The sequence below is a fragment of the Taudactylus pleione genome, unplaced genomic scaffold (genome assembly GCF_031769625.1).
Source record: "Taudactylus pleione unplaced genomic scaffold, aTauple2 ptg000313l, whole genome shotgun sequence".
In the NCBI taxonomy this organism is placed as follows: Eukaryota; Metazoa; Chordata; class Amphibia; order Anura; family Myobatrachidae; genus Taudactylus; species Taudactylus pleione.
Window position 1 is genome coordinate 5,113,004 of NW_028284714.1, and position 15,382 is coordinate 5,128,385.

Here is a 15,382-nt window from a genome sequence, read left to right on the forward strand (position 1 = left end):
TTTAACAGACTTATGGGACACAGGCGCACGCTTGGCGCTGCTCTTTTGTTGATGCACGTGCAGCCACAGTGCACACAATTCACAAACACAGAAAATAGTTTTTTATTTTGTTTGGAGTGCATTTTGTGGGTTACACCACCCTTTAACAGACGAGCCAGCCGGCCCTTTTCTTATGGGACACAGGCGCACGCTTGGCTCTGCTCCTTCCATGTGCAGCCACAGTGCACACAATTCACAAACACAGCAAATAATTTTTTATTTTGTTTGGAGTGCACTTTGGGGTTTACAGCACCCTTTAACGGTCAAGGCAGCCAGCCCTTTACTTATGACACAGGCGCACGCTTGGCGTTACTTTGTTGATGCACGTGCGGCTACTGCGCACACAATTCACAAACACAGAAAAAAAAAATTTTTTTTTGGAGTGCACTTTGGGGGAGCACCCCTGATGCACAGATCACCCCCTGGACAACACTACAGCACTCCTCTAGGACTACAGCCTTTATGGGACACTGCACAACACAGTCTAGCCAGCCAGCCCCTATAGACTTTGGAGTGGACACAGCCCCTATGGACAACTGACTGCACAACACAGCCCAGCCAGCCCCTATGACAGCAGCACAACACAGCCCAGTCAGCCCCTATGGACTGAGTGGTCACAGCCCCTATGGACAACAGCAGCACAACACAGCCCAGCCAGCCCTAGCTCCCACCCTCCCTCTTCACTGTCCACAGCCGGAGTGAGAAATGGCGCCGACACGGGGACCTTTTATAGAATCCAAAACCCGCGAGATCCGGAACGGGATGATGACGTTTTGCCTCGATTTCAGTTCCGAGTCAGGCGGGAAAAGTCGAGCCTGACTCGGATACGACTTGGATCGGGGGGGCTCGGGGGGGTTCGGATTTCAGAAATCCAAACCCGCTAATCCCTACTGTGCATATACTCTAACTTACCACACCGCCAGCTCTTTGTGTCCAACAAAACCCCCCATTGCAGATGCCACCTTGCAGCAACCTTCTAATCCCTAGCACTATTTCAGATCAGGCTTCTGTGTTGTATGTATGGAGTAACAGGAAAGGGCTCCCATCTTTATAGTACTAAGAGGGAAATACTAATTTCTATGGTATTAGGGTTAGTTTATTGGTTTGGGTTAGGGGTAGGATATTAGGGTTGGTGTAGTGGTTAGGGTTAGTTTAGGTGTTTGGGTTAGGATATTAGGGTTGGTGTAGCAGTTTGGGTTAAGGTATTAGGGTTAGTTTATTGGTTTGGGTTAGGGTATTATGGATAGGGTATTAGGGTTGGTGTAGTGATTAGGGTTAGTTTAGGTGTTTGGGTTAGGGTATTATGGATCGGGTATTAGGGTTGGTGTAGTGATTAGGGTTAGTTTAGGTGTTTGGGTTAGGGCATTAGGGTTGGTGTAGGAGTTTGGGTTAGGGTATTAGGGTTAGTTTAGGTGTTTGAGTTAGGGTATTAGCACTAGTTTAGGTGTTTGAGTTAAGGTGGGTATTATGGATAGGGTATTAGGGTTGGTGTAGTGATTAGGGTTAGTTTAGGTGTTTGGGTTAGGGTATTATGGATCAGGTATTAGGGTTGGTGTAGTGATTAGGGTTAGTTTAGGTGTTTGGGTTAGGGTATTAGGGTTGGTGTAGTAGTTAGGGTTAGTTTAGGTGCTTGGGTTAGGGTATTAGGGTTGGTGTAGGAATTTGGGTTAGGGTATTAGGGTTACTTTAGGTGTTTGGGTTAGGGTATTAGGGATAGGTTATATCGGTTGGTGTAGCAGTTTGGGTTAGGGTATTAGGGTTAATTTTGGTGGTTTGGGATAGGGTATTAGGGTTTGTGTGGGGTTTAGCAGTTTGGATTAGGGGATTAGGGTGAGGTATGGGGTTAGGGTTGAGTTAGGGTCAGGATTAGGGTAGGGACGCTATGTGTCCTGGATGTACCGATCTAAATATCTTTGTGTAAATTCAGGCCCAGAGTACACAGTTTTCAACTGCTTTGTTAGGTGGAATTGCAGTCTCCTGTACACACTCATCAATACACCTAGGTCCTGTCCATCCAAGAAATACAAGAAATACAAGGTCCTGAACCAATTATCTTCAGTATGCAGTTTATTGATTTATTAGGTACTAGTGACAAAGTTGTTGTTCTTTGATAGGTTGAGAAATGTTTGGGCACACAAAAAGGTTTCATCCACTGTATGTGGGCAGTTGACTAACCTTAACTGTGACACATGTTTTAAATCTACTTTCAAAAGACCTAGGGCCTGATTCAGATTTGTATGCAATTCCAATGTTTATGCAGCTGGGCGATTATCAGTAGACTGCACACGCACCGTGATTGCACCATGTACGTGCCAAGGTACTTTTGAGATGCCTCTCGTAGATAGAATTCCAATGCAAAGTGATTGAAAGGATGAGATAAATTAACAACAAATAATGTAAGGGGCATGAATCAGGAACGAAAATATAGCACTACGGCCAATGATGAATAGGCATGTCACATTAATCAAGCAGAAACTACTGTATTCATTAACCTTAATTTATAGGCCCCTTATTATCTCATTCTAAATATTAATGGTCTTATGCTCAGTAACTTATTCTGGTCTTATTTGTGCTTCTGAACTTTCATAAGCTTTTGGTGCTATGTCTTGCAATTGTTTTTAGGCATTCTTTGTTCCCTGATGTCACAATTCATCTTGATGAGCATTACAAAAGTATTGGTTCACCAATACAAGTGGCACAATAAAATATATTTCAATGCGATGGTGGCTATCCTTGCGACCGTGGAAGCGCTAACTTGCTATTTTAATCCCTTGCTTTCCATCACTTCAAAATTTGGCTACGCCACTGTATCCAATATGAAAGTCAGCTCCAGTGTCCTTTATAGGGCAGACTGTACTCCATAATTTGAGTAAATAAATCATGAACTTAATATCTAGATTTCTGTCATTTTGACTCAAACACATATGCTATTATCAGTATATACATTTTTGTTTGTTTACATTGCAGACATCAATGAGTGTCTATCACAACAGACGTGTATAGGAGGACAGTGCATAAACACCCAAGGCTCTTTTCGATGTGTGTGTCCTCAAGGCTACAAACTGCACAACCAACACAAATGTGAAGGTAATTGATGATGATGAGTCTACCTTTCAGTAATCTTTTTGTATGTGATTGTTGATAGATATACAGTATGTGTATATTCCAGATATAGATGAATGTTCTCTCTTCCCGCAAATCTGTGCCCCTCATGGCAAGTGTGAGAATCTGGATGGGTCATACATGTGTATCTGTGACAGTGGCTACACGCCTAGTGAGGACCATAAGAAATGTGAGAGTAAGTAGACATAAGGGAAGATCCATTTCACTTTCTTTAAACATCACAGCATTTTTTTGTACATAATACTATGTTCTTCTTTATCAATGCTGTGCTTGATCAGGCGCAAATGCCAGCTTTCCAGAGAGGGTTCCAAATGCTTGCATGTCTTGTCTAGGTATCACAGGAGTACTTATGTAACTACATTACTTGTTCTCTTATCACCAGCTCAGGATGGCGGTAACAGAATCATAATAAAAATATACTTCATTCTTTGAGTAATGCAATCTTTAATTGAAGTGTATTCTCTAATGTGTTTTATAAATGTAACCAGTGTTTTGCAGCTGCTGATACAAGGAGAGGGTGATTAGAGAACAAGGGGAGGACAGGGGGGTTCTGGGCAAGTGAAGTTCCTTCAAGTGTGTTCCTTGGGTACAGATGGTTTCAGGAGGAAAGGAGACAAAATGCACTATGCCACCCACAATGTAGAGACAAAGGACACACAAGCACAAGATGCGGGGCAGAGTGAGAGAGACAAAGAGGCAAGAAGTGTGCACATACATACAAAGTGGGGGAGGGGCAGAGGCACACATGGGGGGAGACTTACCACTCTCGTAAGCAGGGAAGGAGGAAAATCTATTCATGGCAGACTGCTTTCTACTCTGAGTTCCAGTGGTCATCAGAGAGAAAGAGAGAGAAGCACCTGCTGCTCAGTGTTACATGGTGACATTGTTACATTGCAGTTCAGTCAAGTCGTAGCAAGTGATCAGGAAACTTCATTCAGTAAAAGGAGGACTGCTGTAAAAGGGCAGTGCTGGGGGAAAGGGTTGTACTGTTCAAACTACCTGTGTGAACTGAATCAGTATCTCCTGTAGCTGGCAGCACCATAGTCCACACAGAGCCTATTGCTATAGAGAAGACAGTGTGTGGAGCATGGTGTTGCTGGCATGAGTATGAGTGGGTTCTGGAACCCTCCCATAGGTGCACCCCTGCTTACATCAATTTTTCTGGACAAAACCACATAATACGTATCAATTTCTACATGGTATAAAATAAAGTCTATCATTGTGATATATCTTTAATGGTTTAGACAGCACAAGCCAAGAAAGCGCTTGGACGTCCATATTTTCATTGACTTGCTTCACTAAAATCGTCACTGCTCGGCTCCCTTTTGTCATACATTAATGTTTCATCTAATAACTGCATCAAAATCCATCCAGTGATTCTTGAGATTAGTCCGAACAAACAGACGCTTACCAGGGACTTTATTTTATACTATATATACTGTAGATAATTTCATAGTATATTGAATATGAGAGAAAACTCGTCCATCTCTTACTGAGACACTGTAGACCTGGGGTGTCCAACCTTTCACCTTCCCTGGGCCACATTAGAAGATGAAAACTTGGTTTGGGCCGCACATAAAATAAAATAACAGTAACGTAGTAGTAGTCCCCCCCTTGTAGTGCCCCCAGTAGTAGTAGTCCCCCCCCTTGTAGTGCCCCCATAGTAATCCACCCCCCTGGTAGTGCCCCCAGTAGCAATCCCCCCCTGGTAGTGCCACCATAGAAATCCCCCCCCTGGTAGTGCCCCCATAGTAATCCCCCCCCTGGTAGTGCCCCCATAGTAATCCCCCCCTGGTAGTGCCCCCATAGTAATCCCCCCCTTGGTAGTGCCCCCATAGTAATCCCCCCCCTTGGTAGTGCCCCCATAGTAATCCCCCCCCTTGGTAGTGCCCCCATAGCAATCCCCCCCCTTGGTAATGCCCCCATAGTAACCCCCCCTTGGTAGTGCCCCCATAGTAATCCCCCCCCTTGGTAGTGCCCCTATAGTAATCCCCCCTTGGTAGTGCCCCCATAGTAATCCCCCCCCTTGGTAGTGCCCCCATAGTAATCCCCCCCTTGGTAGTGCCCCCATAGTAATCCCCCCCCTTGGTAGTGCCCCCATAGTAATCCCCCCCCTTGGTAGTGCCCCCATAGTAATCCCCCCCTTGGTAGTGCCCCCATAGTAACTGCCCCCTTGGTAGTGCCCCCATAGTAACTCCCCCCTTGGTAGTGCCCCCATAGTAATCCCCCCCCTTGGTAGTGCCCCCATAGTAACCCCCCCTTGGTAGTGCCCCCATAGTAATCCCCCCCTTGGTAGTGCCCCCATAGTAATTCCCCCCTTGGTAGTGCCCCCATAGTAATCCCCCCCTAGTAGAGAGAGACTTAATAAAAAAAATAAAAAAAACCCACTTACCTGAAACTCCCGCTCCTGGTCCCGACACTTCCACCGGCTCCTCTGGCCGCTTTGCATTATGGGAGAGACGTCGGCTCTCATGACGGGTCATGACGACGGCTCTCCCATTACCCACTGCGGGAGCCGGAAGATGGCTCCCGCAGTGGGAGCAGCGGCAGCCGCTGAGAGTCTGACAGACTCTCAGCGGCTGCTGATTACAGCAAACACAAAGCTGCCGGCTCCAGCGGCTGTGTGTTTGTGCTGTGTAGCGCTGACCGGACGCTACACACGCGGTGCAGTCTGTGTCACAGTGACACAGACTACACCGGTCCGCGGCCCGCATGACGCTGCGGCCCGGGGGGGCACATGGCACCCTGCCCACCGGCCCAGCCCGCCACTGGTGATTACGCTGGCGGCACAGTGAATGAAGGAGAGCGTGGGGGCGTGGTCTGGGGGCGCCGGGACTACAGTGAGCAATCCCGGAACAGCGGGACATATCGTGAATGTCCCGCTGAATCCGGGACACTTGAGAGGTATGCGGGCCGCATTACGAGCCGACCTGGGCTGCATGCGGCCCGCGGGCCGCGGGTTGGACAAGCCTGCTGTAGACCATTTTGCACACTTCATGGCCTCTAGTTTCTTTTCATAGTTAGAGTTCTAATTCAGTACTCTCTGAAGTCTCTCCCTGGTTACAAGGGTGGATTGTTGGCAGCCCTAGCTCACACCTTTCACTTGAACACACCCCTTCCTCTAATTAATATCAGTTTCTCACCCTTATGTCACATTAAAATGTAATTCATTATACCATATCTAAAATAAAGTAGGAGCATTAAACATTACTTTATTCCACTTAGTTCGGTCCTATAATCACTTCTTACAGGTTTCCCAGTGGCACACCATCACATCACACCTATATTTGTTAAGGAGAAAAATTTCTGGGATGTAAAGTAAATTTAGGCAAAATGGGTCCTACTCATCATTAGGGGCCGTGGGGTATACTTATCACAACGGTGCAATTCAGCATTGCTCCCGTGTGGGAACAACTGCTCCGAAAAGCAGCTTACCTGCGAATAGTAATACTGTTTCTTCAGTAGCAGCATTACTTACCTCCCCCATTGCCAGCTTCTGCGCATGTGTGCCCGGAGGTCATGCATGCGCAAAGCCGCTGGGTACACAGTGAGGAGGCAGCGGTGGGATCCGCTAGGGTCCCTTATCGCAACCCTGGAACGGAAACTAGGACTTCCGCATGTGTAACGGCCATTTAAGTGATGATGAGTAGACCCCTAAGGAACTAAATTATTTTACCCTGGACTTTATTACTAGATGCACACTATCACATTTATCAGGCCGGGTAATATTTCCTTTATTTGTTTATTACTGGAATCTATGAGGTGGTTTGTTCTCCTGATAGTCCTGTGATATGAAGCTATATTAGACGTTCTTGGAAATTAGCCTGGAAATAATTGTCTACTCTGATTCTCTCATATGAATTCCCTCTCCCTGTTCATTATACCAGAGGTTTCTCAAGGTTCGGATCTCAGAGATTGCTTCCTAAGTCTGGATGACACCCTGTTCTGTGACAGCGTTCTTGCTGTGAATGTTACACGAGAGCAATGCTGTTGTTCATTGGGAGCCGGATGGGGTGACCATTGCGAGATCTACCCCTGCCCTGTACACAGCTCAGGTACTTCATACTACAGTCTCTGCTTCACCGCTTGAGTAAAGTCATTTTGTGAAAATTAATCTATTAAGTCTCTGCACGTCTAAAATGATTCAATATAGGTTGTAATGCACTACTGAGAAATGATATACAGGGTGAATGGAGAATGTGGGTTAAAGGACAGAGAAAATGCAAGTCTGTAAAGACAAAGGATGGGATATAGACAACAATATTTTGGGGAAGATATTCCACATAATAAATGAAAATACATAAAGTTACTTTACTTCATAAATTTTTATTTTGAAGTAAAGTGACTTTACCCATACTTGCCTACCCTCCCGATTTGGCCAGGAGCCTCCCGAAAATCGCGTGTGGCTCCCGCCCTCCCGCAAAGGCAGGCAAGTCTCCCGGCAGCCGCCGACCACTCCTGTCCCCCCCCCCCACCCCCAGCCCCCGGTGACGCGATTCACTCCGAATTGCATAATTTTAGCCCCGCCCCCTACTGCACGATGACGGAAATCTCAGCATTGTGTACCGGGGGCGGGGCCAAAATGATCCATCCACGCACCTCGCTCTGCGCACAAATGATGGCCACGTCCCTGATTTTACGCCTTTATGTAATTCATTATGTATATGTGTATTTATCTACATTCCTACCTTTGACTCCATGTCATATTTTTATTTTATTAAATTACGTTATTTGTATTCTATATCTAATTTATTATTTATTCACATTACAATATTATTTGTCTACTATTTATGCCTATTGAACTATGCGCTTCCTTATATGGTAGTTCTACTTTGCATTGTCTGACGTCTCTCCCATAGTGCGCATGGAGTGAACCGAAAGATGGAGTTCAGAAGAGAACTCCAGCCTCCGCCTAACGCGGCGCTGAAGGGAAGGAGCCGGGCGCCCACTGGTAATAACATCTCAGCGGACGTCCAGCTTAGAGCCTCCCTGCGGAACAGCCGGGCATGCATATGAATCATTCTGTATTATAGAATGATTTATATGCATGCCCGGCTGTCCGTCCATTACCCCGAGGAATTTCATTTTTACCCCATGTGGGGTAATTTACCCCTGTTCCCCGACCACTGCACTAGACGATATCTTGAGCGATTTGGCCGACTTTGACGAATCGGAACGACAAATCGGTCAAATCGTGCAGTGTGTACCCACTATCACAATGCCGATGCGTGCTCCCGCAGGTCGCCTGTCGCATCCTCAGATCTATTGTACATGCAGAAAGATCGGAGGATGTAGCTAGCGATGCCATGCTGCCAAATGCAGCTTGGCCCCCACTACCCCCCTTCCTCCGTCGCTCTCCGTGTACGCACTTGCCAATGCCGACACCCCGCTGGGTCCCGTCACGCACAATGTTGGTACACACTAAACATCGTCTAGTGTGTACTGGCCTTAACTGCTCAAGACAATTGTCTCTAAAGAATGTATACTAGCATAATGGGCTCCTTAAGATATTGTATGGAAGTAACCACTCCAATTCATATAGGGGGATTTCTGCTGTATATCATTTCTACTACTTCTACTAACCACAGGATCTGAAGTACAATACTGGTGTACATGGATTTGTAATCAGCAGTATAGGGTTCAACACGATATTGCAGTAACTCACATTACAGTCCTATGTACAGTAATCTGCATTACGACCTTTATTTTACTATATTAGTATTGTAATCGTATTTATTTCCATTATTAGTTAGATTATGTTATGTGTATTTGTTAGTAATCTGTTTAAATTTAACCCAGTCACCCTATCTATCTTGGAAGAACTAATTCCTTCATATAATCAGAATTTATATGTGTGTTACAGTTGTTATAAGAGCAAAGTCAGCGTTTTACTTGTTTTTAATGTAATCCTTTCAACAATGTACTATGGGCCTGATGTAGAGTTGTACGCTATGCCAATATTGTCTCAGTTCTTTGTGACCATAAAGGTGCATATCCACTACATGAGTGTAGAACGACTGTACGATTACAACATCATAATCGTTCAATCGTTCATCATACTGTGCAGTGGATATTGTCGATTATCGGCAGGTTGGCCTGCATGTTCAGGCGATGACAGGCGCCGATAACGACCAGTGGGAGCACACATCGCTGGTCGTTGGCGGCGGAATCGGTATGAAATACTGATTCCGCCGATTCCCGACAGCGGCAGCCCGACAGCTGAACAGATAGCGGCAGCCTGACAGCGCTGGAAATCCCGATCGTCCTCAGGTAAGTAATAACTAACCTAACCTAACCCCCCTAACCCTCCTTAGGGGTGCCTAACCCTAACCTCCCCCCCAAGTGCCTAAACCTAATCCCACCTGTAAGTGCCTAACCCCTCCTTCCCCACTGCCTATACCTGTCCCCCGGGGGGGTGCCTAACCCTAAGTCCCCCCGGGGGTGCATAACCCTCCCTCCCCCTAGCCTAATCCTAACCCTCCCGGGGGGGGTGCCTAAGCCTAAATCCCCCCCGGGTGTGCTAAACCTAACTCTCCCCTCCCGCGGCTGTCCGCTCGCGGCGCCTGTCTCCCGGCGTCGGGAAAATGACAGGCGTCTTGATATAGACGCCTGTCATTTAACCCACGCCGGGATAAAGCAGTCGGGATGCCGGCTGTCGGGTTCACGTCAGCCGGTTTTCCGATTGCATCCCGTTGCCGGCATATTCACTGCACGGTTAATGAACAATTGACTGATAACGAGACCGATTATCGAAGAATTGGAAAGGATGCTGCATCTTTATAAGCAGATGCTCGGATTTGCAAAGCCACAGGTGGATGTCCCAATACATTCCTCGGCATCTGCGCATATTTTTTCACGGCAGCTGCGTACACACACAGCAGGAGTATTGGCATTAGCGTACAACCACTCATTTGCTTTTTCTAAACTTATTTTGTTAACCTGTTTTATATTCCTCTCAGGGGAGTTCCTCTCACTCTGTCCTGATGGGGTTGGATTCATCCTTGACCTTAACATTATGAGTTATGGAATTCCCACATATCGAGGTAAGAGTTACGTTTCAGGGCATGCGTTGAACATAACAGTAATGGTTCTTTAAGCAAATAGAATTTGGCCTGTTGGTCCAAGACCAAAATACAGTATAGCAGTTTGTGCAAATGAGATGAAGGTAAATTTGTTAGCCGTGATAACGGTCACCAAATTTGATTTGTGTACAGATATATGTAAAGAAAGCATGAATGTAGATGTCCATTTTCCTGCCGTGGTTCTCTCCTCATTACGATCTACACAATTTTTCAGAAAATAATATGTTCTATGGGGATGTTACTCAAGTACATGTTTCCAGGAGGTAGTTAGTTAGTCAACAGTCAGAAAGTTGACAGTCAAAATGTTGACAGTGTAATGTCTACCAGAGAATGCCAACAGGGTAGTAACGTTTTTTTAAAGCAATACTTTACAATACTGCTGACATGGGTAAATGCTTCAATAACACTGTACTACCGTGTCAGCATTCTCAAGTCGACATTAACCTGTCAGCATTCTGACCGTCGGAGGATCATATCTGACCCATGTTTCTTTTCTGCATCTTTCACCATATGTGTTGGCCCACATTACTGAATGTCTTTCATGCATCTTGGATGTCCTCTCACCACCTCAAATTACATTTTTCAAAAACAACTAACGATCTTCCCACCATTCTACAGAAGCTGTCATTCTGACATACTTATTTCTGTTATTAACACAAGAATAAACACTGCTTTTCAAGCTCACTGCCTAGTTATCATCCTTGACAAAGAACTTGACTAAGATATGAAATATTGATACTGAGAAGTAATAATAATATACTCAAATGTATAATTAAAATGTTGCTTGCCTTTGATTACAGATTAGCATAAAGATAAAGATGTTGCACACAGCTTGCAGAACAGCTGTCAATAGTAGAAGAGATACTAGAGCAGGGGCATAGCCAGAATTTAGTGGGCCCCATAGCAACATTTTAAAGGGCCTCCTCCCCAATGCTTCTAGAGAGACCTCTCTCTCCACAGTGGTTGTTAATTTTATGCCCATTCATTTTATGAACCATACAGTTATAGTGCCCTAATTCATTTTATTTCCTATAGTAGTGTCCTACATCATTTAATGCCCTAGAAGCAGGGCCATGTTTCAGCAGGAACTCAGGGCCTGATTAAGAGCCGGACGCTATTTGCGCTCGCTCGTTCAGAAAAAGGGGCCGGATATTTAAATAGAGCGCTCGCTCTTTGCGGTGTGTTGACGCCTCTATGTCTGAACGAGCGAACGAAACATGCGCTCGCTATTTTTTAAAACACGCCACCTGGCCGCTCGCATACTACGTCATCTCCGCTATTTATTAGATTAATCAAGTACATCGAAAGGCATATGAACTGCTCGCAGTGCTTGTGGCAGCATTTTCCTACCGCAATCATGCGAGCACTTCAGGCTAAAAGACAACCAAGTGACGTGGTCGATGACGCTGCTTTGTTAATTATGCACACCCTTAAAACGCCCGTTTTGACCGTTTGGCACGCCTGCTTTCGGATCTCCACTCCCAGTTTTCAAGCACCTTCCCCTGTTACCACCCACAAACGCCTCATCCTGTCACTCAAATTATCAGGCATTCGCTATTTTGCGAGCACACAATTTCCGACCGCAATGACTGGTTCGCGCATGCGTATTACAACCCATACGCATGCGCAGTTGTGCGAACATCGCTCGGAGCGAATGAGCGGCCGCTTACGAGTGGCTCTGAATCAGGCCCTCAGTTCTTGAACCTCTCTTTAACTATGACATAATGTCCTGGGCCCAAATGTATTTCCCATAAGATACGTTTTATTTTAAAGGCCCTTCTGAGTGCCTTCTTTTCTAAACACTAATATATATATATATATATATATATATATATTTATATACATATTTGTTTTACTATAGCTCCACCCCCAGTAGCTCCACCTACAGTTCCTGGACCTATTTTTTCCAGAAAAATAGCCCTGCATAGAAGTAAGTGCCTTAGATCACATTAAACCCCACAGTGCCACCAGTTCATATTATGCCACATTGTATTCACCCTGATACACAATATGCTAGTGCTGCCTTATCAGAAAGGGGCAAGGGATTAACCAGCTCCTAACTGAAGGGGATACTTCCTAATGCAGGACATTCCATTTTGAGTAGACATCTACTTTATTTAGGAACACTGGGCCTCATTCAGACCAGCTCACGAGCGCACAGCGCTCACAAGTGGGTTCATGGTCCCCCACTGCGCATGCGCACGCCAGCTCCGGCGTGCGCATGCACGAGACCCGGCCAGCGACAGGCGCTCCGTCGCTATTGGTCTCTCACCAAAGCGGGGCAGCTGTCGATTGTGATTGACAGCTTTCCCCGTTTTGTAGGCGAGCAGGGGGGGTGGCTGGCCAAACTGAGGCGTTCCCGAAGGAACGCCTGCTGTTTGGGGGCGGCCCCACTGACATCACGAGTGATGTCATTGGGTGAGCTTCCGGCTCTATTAGAGCCGAAAGCTCACTGGGGCTTGCGGGAACGAGACCCTACCACAAGCCGGTCTCGTTGCAAGCCGCGATGGTCGTGACCATCACCTGGCCGTACACTAAAGCTGTGGGTGGTCACCCACAGCTTAGCGAGCGGCCAGGAGGCCATGTTTAAAAAAAAACAGGGACGCCCTGATTCAGAGCAAGCGCTCTCAAAGAGTGTCCGGCTCTGAATCAGGCCCACTATCTCTTTCTGGGACAGTCCTAATCTCTGAGTTTAATTCCCACCCCCCAGCTTTACAAAGGCTGTAAAAGCCTACTCTCCGACAATGCTGGTCTTACTGGCTAGCTCAGCTGTCTGTGAGTGTAAAATAGGAGTGTGGGAGATGGAGCATAACATTGTGGAGCTAGGGTTGCTATACATCTCGGTTTTCCCAGGAACGTACAGGATTTGCAACGTTTGTTCCAGCGTCCCAAAGACCTACTTCAAGACACCCAATTGTCCTGGTTTTGCGGGCAGACTGTGGCGACAGTATAAATTTGCCAGCAGTCATAAGCCAGTCACAGCTCGCGAGCTGGCAGCCAATCAGAAGCAAATGAGCTAATCATGGCTTACCACGTAATAGCTCCTCCCGCTCTCGGCGTCTGACATCTGATGCTGCCGAGAGGAGTCTTCAGTTCTGTGGTGGTCCAGCAAGGAAGACGGTGGATGAAGAAAGAAGATGAAGAAGGATAATTGGCTGCGCCGGCCCTGCGGCAGTAGGGAGAAGATGAGGACCGGAGAGTGCTGCAGGTGGTGGGAAGAAAAGAGCTAAACAAAACTCCCCACTGCAGCCTTTACCAGCTTACAGGTAGGCGGCTTTGGTCACTGGTAATTTGCCTCCCCCTTTCTCTCTAGACCACCAGGTATTGAGCATTAGACACCTGGGTGCAATCAGACCTGTGGGGCATATTAGGCGGGCAGAGGGCCCGTGTCACAAGTATAAGTGACTCTGGGCATTAAGCCCAGGTCACTTTATATACCCTATGGTAGGCAGGCAATAGCCTGAGTGCCTGGTGAGTGGCTGGGAAATGGGCAGGGGCGTCTCTATAATGGGTGCAGAGTGTGCGGCGGCGCTGTAAAAACATCAGGAAAATGGCCGCTGTGGCCATTTTACCGTCGTTTGCGCATGCATAGTACAGGGAAAATGGCCGCTGTGGCCATTTTCCCTTTGAATTGCACATGCACTATAGATTCTGGGCACACTCTAGTGCCCAGAGTCTATAAGTGCGACGCTGGCCGCGCACAGCTCAGACTGCACATGGGCCCCCTTCTCTGTGGAAACGCCCCTGGTCAGGGGGTCTCTACTATGTGGCATAAAGCTCCTTAAATACATTATGCCACACAGTAGGCCCCCCTTACCTATCTGCACGTTAATGTGACTAAGAAGCTATACTGTGTGGCATACTGTGCATAATGGGCACTACTACTGTGTGACATACTGTATAATGGGCACTACTACTGTGTGACATACTGTGTATAAAGGGCATTACTACTGTGTGGCTTACTGTGTATAATGGGCACTACTACTGTGTGGCATACTGTGTGTAATGGGCACTACTACTGTGTGGCATACTGTGTATAAAGGGCACTACTGCTGTGTGGCATACAGTGCTGTTGCTCTGAGGGCTTGCATAGGAGCCCTGGAGCAGCTCCTGTGCTGAGCTTGAGGTACCACGTATTGTAGGTTTTTTTTACCTTTTTGTGGGAGGGGCATGGCCAGGCCCCCTGATTTGGCCATGCCCTCAGTGTGTCCCAGTTTTTTATTTTATAAAATATAGCAACCCTATTTGGAGCTTTACTGAGTCTCCCTGACTGACCACTGACAAGTCCCCCTTTTCAGGCCTTGGCAATGGGCCGGGCCCAATTTCTTAGCAAGCAGTTTCAGGAACTTGTATACAAGAAAAGGAAACCCAACTGCACAGGTTGTAGATTATATCATGTAAATTATAGAATCCTTACTGTCACCCTATAAGATATAAATGCGTATTGGGCTAGGGGGTGCTAACCACTTCATAATAAGTTTGGATACAGAAAAAATGGAAAGGCAAAGATTTGTGGTCTGTGGTGCACAAGGACAGAATTTAGTAAAATATATATTTTTTTACGTATATACATATATTAAAATACCATAATTAAAGATGACGAAATAGAACTCCATAGGTACAGGTAGAACATTGTGTATTCACTGATATAAATATGTATGTTACAGAGAGTAATCCCCCTCTGTTGTACACATCTATTGAAATTAATCTATATATAGATATTAATAATCTTTCATTAACAAATAGTGCACTTCCAAAGTCCAGATATTATTGTAATAGGAGTGCTGTATGCTTCCATACACCTATCACTGTCAAATCTGCATTGCATAGCCGTGGAGATGTTTCTTATACAGCTATAGTTCCAGCTCCCTCACTCTGTGTGAAAACAAATACAGTCCCTCCCAGGTTAGGTTTGGAGCTTTACTGAGAGGGAGAGATCACCACTGATGAGTCCCCCTTTCCAGGCCTTGGCAATAGTCCGGACCCAATTTCTTAGCAGGCAATTTCAGCAACTTGGTAGACAACTATATGAGCTGGGTCTGGAGCCCCTAAGCCTCTGGGCCCCATAGCAATAGCACCCCTTGCAGTGGCGGGCTGGGCCGGAGGGCAGGGTGCCATGTGCCCCCCGGGCCGCAGCG

General features: G+C 46.4%; 1 protein-coding gene across 2 annotated transcripts in view; it reads left to right on the top strand.

Annotated features, from left to right (window-relative positions):
• Nucleotides 1-15,382, top strand: part of LTBP3 (latent transforming growth factor beta binding protein 3) — a 210,874-nt gene that overhangs the window by 126,775 nt on the left and 68,717 nt on the right. The window contains exons 15-18 of one of the 2 annotated variants that reach the window (XM_088442533.1): nucleotides 3,007-3,126; nucleotides 3,209-3,337; nucleotides 7,050-7,217; nucleotides 10,122-10,205. In XM_088442533.1, the coding sequence (XP_088298659.1) occupies nucleotides 3,007-3,126; nucleotides 3,209-3,337; nucleotides 7,050-7,217; nucleotides 10,122-10,205 (501 nt within the window). The remainder of the gene's footprint in view (nucleotides 1-3,006; nucleotides 3,127-3,208; nucleotides 3,338-7,049; nucleotides 7,218-10,121; nucleotides 10,206-15,382) is intronic. The other variant, XM_088442534.1, reaches the window with a different exon arrangement.